Source organism: Scleropages formosus, chromosome 9, assembly GCF_900964775.1.
Source record: "Scleropages formosus chromosome 9, fSclFor1.1, whole genome shotgun sequence".
In the NCBI taxonomy this organism is placed as follows: domain Eukaryota; kingdom Metazoa; phylum Chordata; class Actinopteri; order Osteoglossiformes; family Osteoglossidae; genus Scleropages; species Scleropages formosus.
This window is the reverse complement of record NC_041814.1, coordinates 5,517,197-5,536,440: the sequence shown is the minus strand read 5'-3', so window position 1 is coordinate 5,536,440 and position 19,244 is coordinate 5,517,197. Positions and strand designations below refer to the sequence as shown.

General features: G+C 40.0%; 2 protein-coding genes across 2 annotated transcripts in view; one reads left to right on the top strand and one right to left on the bottom strand.

The window, feature by feature from the left end:
- ano8b (anoctamin 8b) overlaps positions 1-3,498 on the top strand; it is a 30,265-nt gene extending 26,767 nt beyond the window's left edge. The window contains exons 15-17 of the mRNA XM_029255044.1: positions 254-385; positions 941-1,051; positions 2,314-3,498. Coding sequence (XP_029110877.1) covers positions 254-385; positions 941-1,051; positions 2,314-3,015 — 945 coding nt within the window. The 3' untranslated portion in view covers positions 3,016-3,498. The remainder of the gene's footprint in view (positions 1-253; positions 386-940; positions 1,052-2,313) is intronic.
- A 4,789-nt stretch (positions 3,499-8,287) lies between these two features.
- On the bottom strand, positions 8,288-14,336 carry dda1 (DET1 and DDB1 associated 1). The gene is made up of 5 exons (XM_018745796.1): positions 14,269-14,336; positions 12,830-12,910; positions 12,392-12,443; positions 11,352-11,413; positions 8,288-11,038 (listed from the first exon to the last, which is right to left on the bottom strand). Exons 1-5 carry the CDS (start codon positions 14,269-14,271, stop codon positions 10,934-10,936), a joined length of 303 nt encoding a protein of 100 aa, XP_018601312.1. The 5' UTR covers positions 14,272-14,336; the 3' UTR covers positions 8,288-10,933.
- Between the last annotated feature and the right edge of the window lie 4,908 nt (positions 14,337-19,244).

The window sequence follows — 19,244 nt, the reverse complement described above, 5'->3', positions numbered from 1 at the left end:
CCAGGATCTAATTATGCCATTCAGTTCTTTACTGCACTGCAGTTTTCTTGTTTCTGTTTTGTCAAAACCAGTGAATTTGCCTTGGATGCTGGGGCTATAAATTCAGCATGCCAGTCTCACCTGGGATGCTAAGTCAGTTTGATATATGTCAGAGGCAGTTAAGGTTCATCATGTTTTCCTAGTACTTCGCAGTTTGTCCCTTGACTACTTGTTCTGTTAACGTACAAAAGTTTTTGTTTTCCTCCTTCTGCAGACGGTTATGGAGGCCATGGGCTTGATAGCCATCATTGTCAACTGCTACCTGATTGGCCAGTGTGGCCAGCTGCAGCGTCTCTTCCCTTGGCTCAGCCCTGAAATGGCCATCATCTCTATAGTCATTCTAGAGGTACGGAGGGCTTGACAGTGGATGCCACTCACTGTAGTCACCATATAGCAATGGTCATTGCTTTTTTCTGGAAAATGACAACCTTTATGTCAGCTGGTCTGCAGAGCCTGCTGTCAGTTCTCCTAATGTCGATTTGCTTCACTAGATCATTTAAAGCATTATTTGAGGAAGTTTCATTATTAACGAAATCCTTGACACTGTAAATACTTCTTCATGGTTTTGTCTGAAATGTACTGGTTCTTCCTTGTATCTCACATGCATCCTAATTTCTAGACTTCCTTTATGCTGTGATAAACATACAGCTTTTGATACCAGATTGTTTCCACTAACAGAATGTCATAGGGGGTCAGCTGTATAATGACTGAACTGCTGCCCACTTTGTGACTGCTGTTGTGTCCAGAACAACACAAAATGGCAAATCCACAACGCAACAGGAGTGATTGATAAATGATTTGCTGATCCGCATGCAGTCGGAATACACGTTTACCTAATGAAAATGACACAAACAATAGGCAGATCTGTTTATCCCTGCTGCATATTTTTCACTGTCTGCAGCACTTTGCCATCCTCCTGAAATACATCATCCATGTGGCAATCCCAGACATCCCCAGCTGGGTTGCAGATGAGATGGCAAAACTTGAGTACCAACGCAGGGAAGCCTTCAAGGTAACATTGCTATGCCTTTTTAATGTGCTCATTGTTTGTATAAATGTCATTATTTTGCCTATAACTTCATAGTCTTGTTCTTGCTCCTTCCTTCTCAGGTGCATTGTTTCCAGAACTTTTCAGATTGTGGGAATCTCACGGAACACTTATGGAATAGCAAAGATTTTATTTGAAGAGTTATCGTTAATGTAGTCGGAACACTAAATGCATCCTTCACATAATGGAGTTGAATTAGTTCTGTGAAGTCACCCCTTTAGGCAAATTCCTGTTGTAAGGATATCAAATTGCTATTCTTTCTTATGCAAAAAATCTTATTTTTATGCTTGATAATGGTAACACCAGCATATATTTTATAATATTTGTAACAAAAATTATTATCTCTAGCCTGTCTTTTCATGTTATACTTTAATTAATTAATTATTAGTAACTTCAGGTTTGTGGAGGTCCAGAGTCTATCTAGGAATTATAGAATATCAGACATTTAATAGTATGTAACAGTGATAATATTAGTAAATCTGCTTTGTTGTGTTATATAGGAATTGTGACCCTGTTAACAAACAGCGGGAAAATAGCCATGCTGAAAACATTGAATGACAAAAACGTTATTTGTTTGAGACACCAAGTGTGTATCTGTGTTCCAAAGCTCCTCACAGAAGTATATAATACAAGCCATTTTACAGAATAAAATACCTGTGGCAGAAGTAAAATGATGGGGAAATAACGGGCAAAAATGCATTTGTACTGAATAATTACCCCATTCCAAAAAAAAAGATTTTTTCATAAATCAAGGCACCTCATGAAAAAACAGAGCTTTTTAATTTTCATGAGGTACCTTGGTTTATGAAGAAAACTTTTTTTGGAATGGGGTAATTATTCAATAGGTGGGGGGCGTGGTGGCGCAGTGGGTTGGACCGGGTCCTGCTCTCTGGGGGGGTCTGGGGCTCAAGTCCCGCTTGGGGTGCCTTGCGATGGACTGGCGTCCTGTCCTGGGTGTGTCCCCTCCCCCTCCAGCCTTACACCCTGTGTTGCCGGGTTAGGCTCCGGTTCCCCGCAACCCCGTATGGGATGAGCGGGTCAGAAAATGCGTGTGTGTATGTGTGTGTGTGTGTGTGTGTGTGTGTGTGTGTGTGTGTGTGTGTGTGTGTGTGTGTGTAATTATTCAATACAAATGCACTGGTTGCACAGCATGTTAAATTACAAAATCCCTTAGTGATAACATCTGTCATCTGAACGGTGTGTGTTTCACTGCATGTCATCCACAGAAGCACGAGCGCCAGGCCCAGCAGCACTACCAGCAACAGCAGCGGAGGAAGCGGGAGGAGGAGGAGCGCCAGAGGCAGGCGGAGTATCAGGCCCGGCGGGAACGCGAACGCGATGAGGGGAAGCCAGATTCTGGGGGAGGAGGGGACCATCACCACGACAAGAGTCACGGGGGCAAGGTGCGCTCCGCAGGGGGTGGAGGGGCCAGCAGCGCCATTGGGGACAAACCCAAGAGACCAAGCTCACTGCTTGCCAACAACAATGTGATGAAACTCAAGCAGATCATACCGCTGCAGAGCAAGTTTTCCTCTGGAACAGCACGGTCCCCACAGTCACCCACTGGGAGTGAGCCCAAACTCCCAGGATTCCTCAGCTTCAAGTTTCTCAAGTCACCTGAGAACAAAAAGGAGGCAGCAGCAGCCGCAGCGGCTGCCTCCACTGCGGCTGCTGCCAGCCAGGAAAAGTCCCAGTCTCCCAGCAAATCTTTCAACCCTGGGAAACTCTTTAACTTTGGCAAATCTGAAGGGGGCATCTGTTTAAATGGTGCTCAGCAGACCAAGTCTGGAGACACCTTGCAAGCCCCAGACAAGCAGCCCACCAGGTCAGACCTGAATGGAGTGCCTGATGAAATACCCTCCCCTGGAGGTGAAGGGGGAGAAAACGGACACTCGATCGACTCTGAGCCTCCTGGCCCCAAGATCTAATTTTTCTCATCGCAACCAGGAACTCTCAACACAAAATAAGGCTACGACCAAGAAAGCGTAACAAGCCTCATGTACATCTTTTTCAAAGCAATGTTGATGAGGCCTGGAAGCTGTTAAAAACTTGAAGACCTGGTTTGTGACCGAACACAAACTGGCACACCAGAGAGAATTAGACTCATTTCCTATCCCACCTCACAATCCCCTTTCTGCAATACATACAGGAATGCATGAGCTGCGTTTCTTATCCTTTTCTAGCCTTTTCCAAAAAGGGAACTCGCAGTATCTTTTGATTTACTCTATAGTCTGAAAATTGTAAGTGTTTCTCAGTGGCCTGCCACTGATATTCACGTGTTTATTGGAAAGAAATCTGTTTTGAACAGCTCAGACGTTGTCAAAATGATACACAGAACTTTCTGAATCACCTCAAATGACCGTCAGATATTTCTACCATGGTATTAAATCTCCATAAATACAAACTGTGAACAGTTCAAGGCCTGTACTTTTTTATTTTTAATGCAAAGCATTTACATTAACTCAAAGGTGTCAGTCAATGATTAAAATTCATTAGATCACTAACAGACACATTCATACCTCATACACTTGCATTTAGGCTATTTCTAACAAACCACAAGCTTTATTTTCTAAGTAGTTAATCACCATGTTTTGTATATCTCCTGTCATCTAACAGCAATATATATGGGTTGCTTTCTCAGATGTCACCAGTTTATGTACTCTATGGTGATGTACGTTACATGATGCCATTTACAACACCAGCATCAGTTTTAAACAGGCTGGACTGTACACAGAGACAACAGTTTGACTAAATACATTGTTTAACTGGATCAGAAATGGTGATTGGTGAATGGTGTGGATTGATCTCTTTACTTGACAGTTGGAGATGCCGCATTATACAAAATATTGCAAAGAGATGGAGTACTGGATTGGTTTTGTAACATTGTGGCTAGCTGGCTAGCCTACTTAAAAGGCTAATGGTAACAAGCTAAGCTTTCTCACTGAATTTGTCACTATGTATAAACATTCACAGTCCTGTCAAGCCAAGAGAGCAACCTATGAGGAAAAATCTGTGTCCTGATACAATATGTTTTTAACAGCAAAAGAAGCATCACGTCAGTAACTTAAGCACTGGCAAAATGGGTGCCAAGCATTAGCATCACTAATTGTAATAAGGAGAACTTTTATTGATGATGCAGTTGGAGGCTTTTTGGGAGCATCAGACATGAACACACCGATAGCACATCAGAATTTATCCTCCACTTAAGTGGAAGTTTAAGGGAAGGAGGGCACACTTGAGATGGTAAACCAGTAGGATATTCAGCCCCTAACCTTGTGACAGCCTGGTGATGTGTACAATAATGTTAGGCCCACAACCACAGAATATTTTTGCAAAACCCCAAGCATCTCCCTTGCTATGAAACAGATGTAGATAACTGAATAACTAAATTACTATGACTGTGTTACTCTGCTCTGTTTGAAAGCTCAGCTGTAGCCTTATTGTATATGGGCTACAACAGACATAAAGGATGGAGGTGCTGAGAAGATGTCTATAAATACTTTGGGCATTTAGGGTTCTTTAATTATTTAGCATCATTCTTTTTTGTTCTTCGTTGACTAACAAGGCCAGAAAGCAGTGGTTTCATCATCATGCATGGCTGAAAATAGATTACTAGAAGAAAAAAACAACAATAATAACCAAAACATTTGCACTACATCCTAATGCCTGCAAGGAGACATTATTTGTATGCAGGGAGAAGGGACAACACCAGCCTGCCTCATAACATATGCAAAAGCTCTGCTTTTCTTTTCTAATGCTTCTCAATTTCTTGACATTAATCCATCCACTGGATTCTCAGTTGAAGCAGCTTAGTGCAATTCATGTTTATGTGTACTATACATATGTACTATTTTTTTTTTTATTTTAACATATTTATTATTTATTTGTTGTTTTTCTTCTCACTTGATGATTTGCCAAAGCAACACCAAAACAGGGCTTTTAAAAAACATTGAGCCATACTTATGTGTTTAGTATTTCCATAGCAGTGATGTTAAGAGGGAGAATTGTTTTAAATGTGGATCCCAACACCCTGCAGAAAGTTCCAGAGAATATATCAAAGACCCGTTAGTTAAATGTTTCTCTGTTATTGTCCTAGTAGAGAACTTCTGACATCAGGAATTTGTGCCAGGAAAACAAGCAGTTCTAAAGAGAAACCTTCACACCTCTAGATTTTAATCCTTGCTTGGAAAACAAAATACAGTTTAATTTTGGCCTCAAAAATGACAGTGCACCATATGAGAGAATGTTGTCTCTTTGTTCTCTGTAATACAGTGAGGGGCAACAAAATAAAACGAAACGTTAACTATGCACTTCCTGTTTTCTTGACAACCTTTAGCCAATCTTTTCAAAAGACATAAGGAGCAATAAATAGAATGAATCAGTACTACAGCCATATGCCTCCGAGTTAAGCATTCTGTTGCACCACTTACTACTATATCACAAGTCTGGTTTCCAGTTCCAGTTTTGGTCTTTCAGACCTTCCTCTGACTTTTAAAATCGACGTCTCCAAAATAGGCTGAATCAGATACACGTCTGCAAGGTTATAAATAGATATTCTCATTTTAAAAAGGATTCCCTAGGTTTAATGCATTCTTTAAATGTTATTGCTCCCTTTTTTCCCATTTTGAAGTCACTCAAGACTATATGGATGCTAAAACATTCCAATTGTATCTTGTGTCTTGGGTGTGCACTGGCTCCTCAGCTTACAAGTGCAACTGGGACAGGATGGCTGTTCATAACTAATTTTAAGTGCTTTATAATATAGATGTCCCTTGATTTTCTTGCAGGCCAGGTTCTCTAAAAACCTCAGATGTAGCTACAGTAAATAAAAGCACTCTAAATTGTTTTATCATCTTTCAGATGCATTAAAATTATGACAATTTTGAAATTTACAAAAATAAAATCAAACAAAATTAATCCCAGTTCTTGACTGATCCATCCCATCAGCTTGTGCAACGCTTGTCATCTTCTCCCCAACTTTAACTTTTCTTTAATATTACCGCTTTGGTCTCTCTAATAATAGTTTACTACTTCTTAGTGGCACTATTAGAATCATCAGCACTCATAAACACTCAATACCAGCTGTAAACACTGTATAAGAAAGTTTAGTGAAGGTGGTTCCTCATTCCTGGTTTTTGGGTACACTTTACGGCCATCTGTTGGTCTGGTGCGTCTTGTTCGCACTGCGAAAAAGCTAAACTTTTGCGAAGTAGACAGTATGCAATTTCTGCAAAATGTTTCTGTTGAAAATTGGTTGCTCTGTAGTTCCTAAACTGAAGAGCCAGTGTACTTGTAGTGGCCTCAAATGATGACTTCTGCTGGGAGGGAATGTGCATTCTACATTCACACTGCATTCTTACTGCATGTAGAAACAAAATCAAACAAAAAATATAAAGTATTTAACTTTTTGAGGTAAGTATCAGACCATACTGAGCTAATGATATCATACACTGAAGCTCACTGCTAATAATTAGGGAAGCTTTAGTGCATCGTAGACCCACATGTGCTAACCAAAAGAGGCTTTTCAATGCAATAAACAGTAAATTTATAGTGTTGATTGGAATGAAAACTCCCAACATTCCACTAAATTTCATTCCAGCTAGCATGAAAACAACTTACTGCCACTAGAAGAGGGAAAATTATGCCAAGAGAGGTCTAAGAGCTACAGTTGTTACTTCCACTTATATTCACTGGAGCATCACAATGAATTAGTAAATGTTGCTTAAAGGTCCCAAAAAAAGAAAACAAATGTCTGGATACTGCAAGTGTTGCTTAAGGTGACTCTTAGAATAAGAGTCAGAGTCCAAGCCTTAAGCCATTAACGTGTTAGTATTCTCTTGATTTATGATCTAACTCACATAAATCCTAAGTTTCGGTTGACCAGGGGAAGGAAGATGGGTGTGCTGCAACTGGAGACTGAAGAAAGATGTCACAGACATGAAGAAATAGAGAGGACAAAAAAATTAATGTGAATAATTGTGACAATTTGACAATTCCAAATGATTTCTTTAACAGTACCAGGCAAGTCTTCATGAAAATTTTACCATCCAAGTGGTCAACATGTACTCTTCCAATATAAAACTATACAAAAACTTGTTTTGTTTTTAAGGAAAATATATAAATACTGGAAATGGGATTAATTTATTTCTTTTATTTTGTCATATTTTTGTAAGATCTGCAAATAGATAATAAAACTATTAAAAATCAGACATTTTTTCATTCCCAAGCTGTTTGAGAACAATTTCTTGATAATACACCATTTTATGTAAAAGATGTGATTGATATTTCCCACACCACCCAAGTTTTTCTGGAAATAGACAAAACACAAAATTTTCAAAGTTTAATATGCATCGCAGTGAAATATTTGGTACTACTGGTACAAAAGTGCTGGCTAGGAGATTTATGCATTAGTAAGAGTAAGGATGGGGACATTCTTGTCTCCAGGAGGCTAGTATACCTTCAACAGGTCAACCATTGTCCATGGATGAATTTTGTAAACATGGATTTAATTGGTCCAAAAAAACTGCTTTATAGAGATACAACCTTAACCCGTGCTTGGTAACATTTATTCATTTAACTGATGCTTTTCTCCAAAGCAACTTAAGCTATGTACAATTATTTACCCTTTTACACAGCTGGGTTTTTTTTTTTTTTTTTCTTTCTTCTCTTCACTGGAGCAATTTTAGGGTACGTACCTTGCTCAAGGGCACTCACATCGACAACCTTGGGATCAGCTCTAACCAGTTACTGCTTTCATGTTCACTTTATTAGATATGCCATTCTAGTATTGGGTAGGTGCCTATTTTGCCCCAGAACAGTATGAAGTTTTTGAGGCATAAATTCAGCAAGGTGCTGGAAACATTCCTTCTATAATTTGGTCTAAATTTATTCTACTGTATCATGAAAACCCTGCAGATTTTTTTCAGGATTGGGCTGAGATCTGGAGAGACTGCATGCCATGGAATAAAATTTTAACTTATGTTCCTGGAAGTACCTTTCTTTTTCTGTGCTTTATGAAATGTGTTATTCTCCCACAAGTATCAAAGCAGGGGAAAAAAAGAAAAAAAAAAAAACAGTAGTTATAAGAACTTAAACATTTTATTCATAGTTATGACAGATTTAAATACAAACAGGTACAAACGTAAATAAAAATATATATATAAAAAAAAAAAAGACCAAAACTAAAAGTTTTTGCACACACATACATGCCAAGCACAGCACACTGCTTTCACACCAGAGACTGCGAGGGAGCCAACTCAGCATTAGGGCATTGTGGTGCATCGGGGAACTGTGGTCAGGGACAAAACCCCCGTGTTTTTTGGAAACGGCACTAACACTGACACTAAAACTATAGAGTAACATTGAGGTGCATGAGTCTGCTTTGTAACACACAGCCTGAATACTACTTTACAAACACTTTTGTGTTTGGACAGCAGGGAGAGTATCAGTAAACAAAATGGACCTGAGGACTACCAGTTCAAAGTCCAATACCAAAAAAATGCTGTAGTAGATTAAGGTACTTACCATTAACTGCTCCAGTAAAAACACAGTAAAACAAAAAATAAAAACAAAATAAATGGGTAAAATGCATAAAACAAAAGCCCTGGTAAAGCCAATGCCTCCAGCTCCCCTGCCCATACTACACAGTGACAAATTTTTCCCAAGAGGGAGCTCATCCAAATGTGTATCAGTTGTCACAGTGTCTTGGAAGAACACACCGATTTTTCAAAATTATTGCACTCTATAAAAGGACTTTTCAGAGCGCATATCTATGCTATTTTAACCAGTCCCCAAGAAATCCAATACTACATGCATTTTGCAAATGGAGATGTGCTTTTCTATGTGCCAGAAACATAAAGCACATAAATGTGACAAAAACCACAACAATACTTACAACTCTTTATATATATAGACAATGAGACTATTTTGACAGCAGCAGACTGGGTTGAACAGGCCTGTCAATCAGTACCACTGGGATCTTATGCATGTGCAAACTCCATATCTATACAGCTGCTGTAATAATATTCAGCTAATCTATTAATGTGCCAGTAACTCAATATCAGAAGTACTATATATTGCACTACTGTGGTAACGAACTGATGAGCAGTCAACTGTTCAAGAGTCTTATGAGACTGAAAACTAGTAGCTTACACAAAATGTTCCAACACTCTGAAAGCAAAGTATTACCTCTGATACTGAAACATACCAAGTAATGAGCAATGCTAAGTGTTCACAAAATTCAAATCTTGCCTCTACCTACCTAAAACAGCGATTGTTTTACTAAACATACAGCTATATCCCTCTCTATGCAGACAAATTTGATGGCAATCAGTTTTGCCCCAGCTGCATTTTTATTGAAATTTTGACCTAAAACAAATATCATAACATGAGGGGAAAAGATCAAAGGCCAGTCTATGGCAGTCAAAACAAGGCTTAAAGGCTGAGCCAGTAAAAGAGAAAGGAAATGCGTTCTCAGCAAAATGATGCCACTAAAGAAAAGAAATGACCTGTTTGTCAGTTAAACTTGAGACAGTGCAAGTCAGCATCACCTTGACTACACTATCCACTCCCTGCACTCACCCTTTTACACTCAGCAGAGTGACAGAAGCTTTCCACTGTTTACCGTGGTGATTATACATACAGCATTCAAAGCAGACACAACATTGACATGCAAATTAAGGAAACAGTAGATCTTTTGGGGCTGTCACCTCAGCTTTCAGTAAGGACCCACCACAATTGAGCAGAAGGTAAAGGTTATTCTGGAGCTATATTCTGATATGTATACATAGCATGAGTGCCATGTTATTACAAGGAACAAGAGTCTGTACAAAGCAACTGTCTTCAGCACAAACACAGATGCTTTGTAAAAACTAAATACCACTCTCACAAGGCAGAATCCTGCTTTAGTAAGAAAGCTTTGCACAAATGCTATAATTAGGTTAAATCTTCAAGAGTTGACAAAAATTTTCTAAAATATCTCCATCTACTCTATCAACTTCATCTGAATAATTTACCATTCTCAGAGATGAGGTTTATGTATAATACATTATGAACACAAAGGAGGGAAAAACACACTCCAGCTAGAAAGTACAATGTTAAATATTTACACTACTGCAAATGGTCAGACTGATTTTATCAAGGTGCTTTTTTAATCTTACACCTGACAATGTGCTCTGGAACAGAGAATTGCCAGGTTTCAGCCAAAAATATGGAAACCTGGATGACTTGTTACAATTTGATACCACTTCCTTAGGAAAAGTTTTCCCTTCACAACCACAAGCCAAGTGAGCTGTAAGGTAGCCACATTGTTCTCTCTCTCCCCCAATGGCCAGCTGCATCAATAAGCCACAGATGAAAAATATGCATTTAAAATATACCTTGCTTTACTGCTACAGGCAGCAAAAGTTTTCCAAACAAAACAAAAGAAGAACATGTTGAACATCAGCACACTGGCAGAAGTGCTCCAGAATTTCTCTCCTGTTGTCATAGTTCAGAAAGAGTTTGACCTCAGATCCAACAGAGAAAGAGCCTGGAGGGATGCATTGTAGTGCCCCTTACAGCCAGGAGAGGGCAGTACAGCAGGAAACAGCATTGTAATCATGGCAGGAAGCTCATTTTTAAGAGTAAACATCAGCATAAAACAGTGCTATTCTAAGTAACAACTCCTTTCACAAGTCTACTGGAACTGACTTGCCTTTAGGCATGCATCTTTCTCACTGCAATGTGTAAACAGGTAAACGTGTATGTGACTGTGGACATGTTGTGCTCATCTCTCTGCTGGATCCTGTGTGTTGTTTCGAGAGGAAATAAGTGGATTGCTTGTGTGTGCAGAAGGCCACAACACGTTTAGGTGTCCTCGCTCATTTCCTGGCTGTCTGTTCTGGCGATCTTGCGAGGTGGTGCTGGGCTCCCTCCTTCTCCTTGCTCCTGTTCCCTTTTCTTGGCTGCATTCTGTGAAAGGGAGAGGGTGGAAAATAGTTTCTACTAATTACAAGCAATCACAGCAAACTGACTGCAAGAAATAAGAGAAACACTAAGGTAACAGAATAATGCATGTAAAACACAAATGAAGAAAGACCTAGGCAAAAGACAGAGCAGAAAGCACCTGACAAAGGTCATGTGATCTAGAAGGAACAATTAATTTCTTTTTTTTTTTTTTAAAAAAAAAGAAAAAAAAAAAGAAGTGAATCAAATAAATCAATCTCCCTTTGTTCCAGATGCATACTGTAGCCAAACAAGGTTTGGATTTCTTTCGATTTCTTACCTTTTTGTCCCACTGCTGATGGAGGTAACGCAGAAGAATGTTGGTTTTTTCTGTAACAATGACTGAAAAGAAACAGATAGGGCATTTCAGTCCCAAACTGAAATTCTTTCAAGTGGAAGAGGACTGCCTCACCCACAATCATCACAGCAAAGAAATTATAGTTGCAGTTCGCCTGAAAAAAATATTATTCACTGTTGACATGTAAGGAATCTTAATGCCCTACCACCTTTTCAATGAACTGAAAAGTATATCCATTACACTGCCCTAGCTAATGTTTATACGTATTTAGACTTACTTCTGCTTGTGCTCTGCCTTGTTCACAACTTTATATGCTTGCTTTGTCAACACACTTTATTCTATGCATTATTACACAAGAGAATGAAAATTTTAAATGAACTGTAAAATGAATTGTACAACTAAAAGATTTGTGAGGTTCTGCATAGCCGTATAGAACAGTTCCACCTTGGTGCAACATACACCCCTGGCAGATTTAGGAAGGCAGGAGCATTGGCAGAAGGGTGTTGGTTACTAGCAGTCTGCAACTGCACAGATCGATGACTCATGTCCAACTGCCACAGTGCAGGCTGCCCTGTGCAGCACAAGTGTTGGGGGAGCCGCATCATTGACATCACAGGTAACCCTTCACTGACTGCTTTAGGACATTCAACTTCAAACAGAATCTTTCTTTACTGCATTTAAAGTGTAATGGGTAGATGAGCACATTTATATTCAAGGTAGTAAATGAAGCAGTAAACCTGAATTTCACTACAGGGCTGGCATTCTTTACTTGAATCCTTTCACTTGTAATCAAATCGAATTTTTATTTTCGTGTGTGTGTTACACTAACTGAGATTATCTATTTTTTAAATCTGTTCCGATTCATTTTACGAGTGGAGTCCGAACCCAAAGACTTTCGTTCAGAGTTCCCCTGATCCCATATCTCAGATCCCTTTTAAAAGAAAAATGTTCAATGCCATAATCATTTCTGTGCTTTTTCCATTTTGGTAGGAATAGTTATTTTTAATTTTAACAGCACTTACTCTGCTCAGAAGGATATTCACGAGTGGGGAGGTACACAGACGGCCTCCTGTTCTGTAATACAACAACAAGCTTCTTGAAATATTTCAGCCCAAATTTCACAGCTTCACTCTAGTACAAATGAGACATTCCAAATTTTAAACTTTTTTAATTTTTACAACAGATGAAACATTGAGGAAAAAAAAGTAAATTCATAGCAAAGTACTATAAAATGATTCATATTTTAATTACAGATTTTTAATTCCATTGAGTCACTTATAATGGCAACTTAAGCAATATTGATACTTGTACTAGACATTACATAATACCATAATAAATCAGACATCTTTAGACTACTTGCATTAACAGTTTCAGCAGACATGGAAGAAGGGGAAGTGTGAACAGTGACCAAAAATGTTAACAACAACAGAAGACTGATAGCAGTTCAACAGAATGCTCACCGATGCTTTGCAGACCGAATCAGCATGGAATCTGCTGAAATTACTCTCGTTGTAGACCGGAAGGCCCTTCAAAAAATCTGCCTATAAGTAGAATGCAAGAATTACCCATCATGTTACAATTTCTTGAATGAAGTCATTAATATAAGCACAAAATGCTGGAAAAAGAAGACAGGGAAGGGTATATGAAATCTGTGCTCTTGACAAACATTTAAATATCTAAATATATTTAAATATTGCAAGCACACGCTGGTCAAATCAAGTCATTCATACTACATTACATGACATTTACAGGATGGCCTCAGTGGGTGTGCTACACATTAATGCATTTTTAAACTAGCACATTTACTACAAACTACTGTAAATGTGCTACAGCTGAAATGCTGATGCTTCACAACAAAGCAATGGAAAATCTGTGTATATATGAAGTATAATTAGTGTTTCAGCAGCAGGACCAAGTAGCTTTTAGCACTACACACACACACACACACACACACACACACACACACACACCTTCAGAGCCGCTTGTCCCATATGGGGTCACGGGGAACCACATAGTTACATTTATTCGTTTAGCTGAAACTTTTCCCTGAAGCGACTTACAATGTTAATCTACTTACAACTGAATTGTTTACCCATTTCTACAGCTGAATACTTTTTCACTGGAGCAATTTAGGGTAAGTACTTTGCTCTAGGGTACTACAGCTGGAGGTGAGACTCAAACCTCCAGTTTTGGGGTCCAAAGTGTCACATAAAACCAAAACTTCTAAAATGTAAAACACACACTAAGAAACCTGTGTGCCAAGATTCCGTAATCTGACACTAGTACTACTAGTGACACCACCGATGCTAGAGCAACACATGACGATCACAACAGAGTTCAAACATCATCACCTCTCATTCTTCACTTTACATTTATTAATTGAGCTGACGCTTTCCCAGCAACTTGAACTTACAATTTACCAATATTAGGGCCTGGGTTAATACAGCATTGTTTGCTCATCATGGTTAGGATTCGACTCGCAATCTAGACTCTACCGTTCGGTCCAGAAACAACAAAGCAGCAGCTCAAGCCGCTACCGCCAGGCAGGTGCTCTAATTTACATTAATTCAACGTTAAGTGTTTTTCTAACGACCCAACCATCACAGCATGATTTAGGGTTACAGTGACGAAGCGGACCTGAACAATACACTTTTACTGCAAAACAAAGCAGCGAGTGTGTCTAGAAAGGTAGAATCTAGCATGATTAGCTTAGCACGTTCCAAGTTCACAAACACCCGCCACACACATTGATTGGAATGTTTCGCAATTACCCGTACAGCAAAAACCCAACATCCTCTTAGTCGCTGCACTTAATAAGCAAACTACATTGGATATGCAAACACATTATGGTGATATATTTGTCGTAAAAAGCCGCCCGCTATCGTCCTTTCAAACCCACCATGTTTAGCTCAGATCCCAGTACATCAACGTTGAAGACTGTACAAGAACTCAGCAAGCTGTAGGTAATGTCTTTGCACCGAGTTGCTATTGGCTAACTATCGATTCCACACTATGATTGGGCAAAATAAATGACCTCACACAAATGAACGCTTTAATTGGACAAAGACTTGTCTGTCATGTTCCGGTGTTACGAAACCGCGCGATGGGAGAAATAAAAACGCAATCGCAGAGTCGAATGAGAATCTTGTGGGAATTGTAGTCAATTAGAGTTCATTGACGTAAAAGTGTGATGTCCAGAGCTACTACACGCCCATTTAATTAATGTTTCGCCCTAGGGCTTTTAGTGGTTTGAAACATTATTTGGTACGCATTGAGGTGTGTTAGCAATTTTATAATAATGTGAATGTACAGTATGTAAGCAAGTGTCATTAAATTAAAGGTTTCTTATAGTAACAATCCTGTTTTATTTTAAAATGGTATTTTTGGAGGACTACCAGCTGCTGCTCAACACCCGCCATCAGCCGCCAACCAGGGATGATAACACAATTTCAGTGGCTATTGGCAGTACTGCCACCCCTAGTGCCACCAGCAGCATAAATTATGCCACCGGGGGTGTCTGATGTTGATGGCCACATCACGGACATTAGGTCACTTCCTTCAGCAGCTTCCTTGACTTTGACCATATCCAGTTCAATGCTTTCTTGGCAGCGGTTTGAAGAGGCAGCTGATGGTGCGACCACCGAGACCCAGACAAGAGAGGAAAAATGTCACGGATCGGCCAATGAAGCAGCAACTTCCGACCTTCACTGGCCACACAGAAGCAGACCAGCCACCGTCCTCACATGTCATTCGGAGTTGCTCATATTTTGCCTTTTTGTGCTCAAATGCCTTTTCTGGTCATTAATTTGTGGTGGCAATATGAAGAGGAAACGTCAGGGCATCACCCAGATCAACAGCAACTTGCCAGTCTGAAGCACCAGAAAGAAGTCTCGACTGACCAGATTACTCTCTCTGTGGCATGTTGGAAAACTCTTTAGAAAAAAATTTACAACATAGTTTTTATTTAGAGTCATCTTGTTTTTAATCAGCATTTAGTTTTTCTTAATTCTAGGACTGAAGTTGTGTACAAAACTAAGACATGGTTTACTGGTGTTTCTGTCTTAAATAATGTTGCTTTACTCACCTTGGAGTTGTGTGTGTAGTTTGACCCAGTTGACGAAGAGCGGTACGGTGACACTGCTGTGCACAGGGTGGGAGGGCGGCTTCATTAGGGTTAATGACAGGACTCTGTCTTGGGAATCCTACCACAAAGTAATCAGGTAAACAAAGTGGTGGCCTATTTATTGTAAGCCTTGGTTCACCATGCAGCCAGTGACCTCCCTGACAGCATAAATAAAACCAAGTCAACCCAAAGAATCCTTAACCTGTGGCACTTCTTCAGTGTTTACACAGCTCTGCAGTTAACTATATGAACCTTCACTAAAATCTCATTTATTTAGTTGAAATTTTCCCCAAAAGAAACTAACACTGATTTACCCATTCAAACAGCTGGGGGGGTTAGTTGGTTGGTTGGTTATTTATTTGTTTATTCAATCATTTATTGAATTATTTATTGGAGCAATTCTGGAAAGTTCCTTAATCAAAGATCCTTGGGGCTTGTAAATTTGAATCGCAAATCACCGTGACTTTTAAACCAACAGAAAATTCTAATTTTTGAGTTCACAACACTGGATATCTGGAAACACCATATACACTGGCTCTTCGTGTTGGAAGTGCTCAGTGTGCAACTTTCTGAATATTAAAACATCTTCCATCTTTACATTGTATTTTCTTATTTTTTATACAATTTCTGTCTGATGCAGAGCAAAAGTAACCTGTACTTCTGTCCCCAGACAGAGCTGGGGTGTGGGCTTTTTATTTCCTGTAATTTTAAATGAATTTCAATGTAGCTTTCAATTAACAAAACAGTAAAGTAATTGAATGTTGTGGACAGTCTTCAGTCCATCATGACCCTAATGTAGACAAACAATTATTAATAATGGATGGATGGAAGTCTAAGAGTATTTTTATTTATTCTAGCAATATCTCTGATTTTTACTGAACATAAATAAAGAATAAACTATTTGCAGAAATCCTGGTATTGTGTAGCTTTTTAGTTGATTAACAACAGCATTGTGTTAACAGTATACAGAAAAAATGCAAATACGTCTGTGTTTAGAAGACAAGGGTGAAAGATATTTCATACAAAGATAACACAAAACATACAATTTTTCAAAGGTGAAATCACATTTCGCTGTGCAAGAGATCCACAACCCAAGAAGGAGTCTAGATATTACCAAATTTCAGGTTTAGATCATGTCAGGAAAATAGAGTTCCTTGCCAAGTATGTCAAACTGAGTGTGTTCAATATCTTCACCAAGAAGTTTTTTCAATAGTTTACTGATCACAGTTCCTGTAAAACTATATTCCAAAACAGAGATTCTTCACCTCCCAGCTGGCCTGAACCTCCTGTCATGATCTATCAATCAAACTGGACAACTCACTCATTTCGCCTACCTCCTCTGCTAAGAGTCTGGGAGTGATGATTGACTCAAGTCTATCTTTCTCTCAGCACATCAAAGCCACAAACCGGTCCTACAGATATATCCTGCATAATATTTGCAGGATCCGTCCTTACCTCACAACTGACTCTGCCAAACTACTTGTCCAGGCCATGGTGACATCCCGTGTGGATACTGCAACTCTCTCCTGTGTGGCCTTCCTGCTACTGCCATCAAACCTCTACAGCTGATACAGAATGATGCTGCATGAGTTGTGTTTGACCTGCCAAAGTGTTTCCATGTATCACCCCTACTCATTTCTCCGCACTGACTTCCTATACCTGCCCGGATCAAATTCAAGACCTGGTTATTGTCTACAAATGCAGCAGTAGAACCGCTCCCAGCTATTTACAAGACTTGATCAACCGCTACACCCCAACTAGGCCCCTTTGCTCATCTACTTCTGCCTGCTTGGTGGTCCCCCGAACAAAAAGTAAAGCACGAAGGTTCTCAGTTCTGGCTCCGTTGTAATGGAATGACCCTCTCACTCAGAACTGCTGAAACTCTGTCTACATTCAAGAAGGGTCGGAAAACTCACTTTTTCCAGACCCATTTCGCCCACGATCTCTCCTGCTCATGTATGGTGTAAATGTTCATGCACCGTAACTTTATGATTATCGCCAGATAAGCCTTTACACAGCCGCTACTCCTGTATCGTATGTACTGTACATGTTTGTGTACCTTAAAAAAAAATTGTAGGAAGGTTATCAGGATCTATCCTGCGTTTTATGCACCTACTCGAGCGATGTACATTGGTGCATCAGGTAGAAAGTAACAAACTAGGTTTACTTAAGAATCATATCTCTGCAGCTATGTCTCTTTCTCCTAATGTAATGTACAAATTGTATTTTCTCTGAGATGTACGTCGCTTTGGAGAAAAGAGTCTGCTAAATGAACAAATGTAAATGTAAATGTATTCTGTCACTTTCACAGAACAAATGTGAGATCTTCAACAGATCACTGGAGCTGTGCGAAGTTCCTTCCTGCTTCAAACGCTCCACCATCATCCCCATTCCGAAGAAACCCAAAATCACAGGACTTAATGACTACAGACCTGTCACCTTAACGTCTGTGGTCATGAAGTCATTTGAAAGACTGGCGTTGGCCTACCTGAAGAACATCACTGGACCCTTGCTGGACCCCCTGCAGTTTGCTTATCGAGCAAACAGGTCTGTGGATGATGCAGTCAACATGGGACTGCACTACATCCTGCAACATCTGGACAAACCAGGGACTTATGTGAGGATCCTGTTCGTGGACTTCAGCTCGGCCTTCAACACCATCATCCCACACCTTCTCCTGTCCAAATTAACCCAACTCTCTGTTCCCACCTCCATCTGTCGGTGGATCACCAACTTCCTGACAGACAGGCAGCAGATAGTGAGGCTGGGAAAATGTTCATCCAATACTCACACGACCAGTACTGGCGCCCCCCAGGGATGTGTGCTCTCCCCACTGCTCTTCTCCCTGTACACCAACAACTGCACCACTAAAGACCCACCCCTCTGTCAAACTCCTGAAGTTTGCAGACGACACCACACTCATTGACCTCATCCAGGATGGTGACGAATCTGCTTACAGACAGGAGGTCCAAGAGCTGGCTGTCTGGTGCAGTCATAACAAACTGGAACTGAACACGCTCAAAACAGTGGAGATGATTGTGGTCTTTAGGAGAAACACCTCAGCATTATCCCCACTCACCATCATGAACAACACTGTGGCAACAGTGGAGCCATTCAGGTTCCTGGGCACCACCATCTCACACGACCTGAAGTGGGAGCCCCACATAGACTCCATTGTGAAGAAGGCCCAGCAGAGGTTATATTTCCTTCACCAACTGAGGAAGTTCAACCTGCCACAGGAGCTACTGATGCAATTCTACTCCGCAGTCATCCAGTCTGTCCTCTGCACCTCTATAACTGTCTCGTTCGGCTCAGCTACGAAATCAGACATCAGAAGATTACAGCAGATAGTTTGGACTGCTGGAGAAATCATCGGCACACCCCCTCCAGCTCTCCAAGAACTGCACTCGTCCAGAGTCAGTAAAAGGGCTAGCAAAATTGTTCTAGACTCCTCACATCCAGGCTACTTCCTCTTCGAACCATTGCCATCTGGCCAGCGCTACAGAGCACTGAGCATCAGGACAGCCAGGCACAAGAGAAGTTTCTTTCCTCAGGCCATCTACCTCATGAACAGCTAAATCCTCCCTAGAGAGTAAACCAGTGCAATACACAATGCTATTTATATTTATATTTATAACTATTTATCACATCATATCTCTTACTCACACTCCCTTGCATTTGTATAGAACATACCTGTACATACATACAATGTCTAGTGACTGTTTTTGTATATTGGGTACTTTTATTTTTTA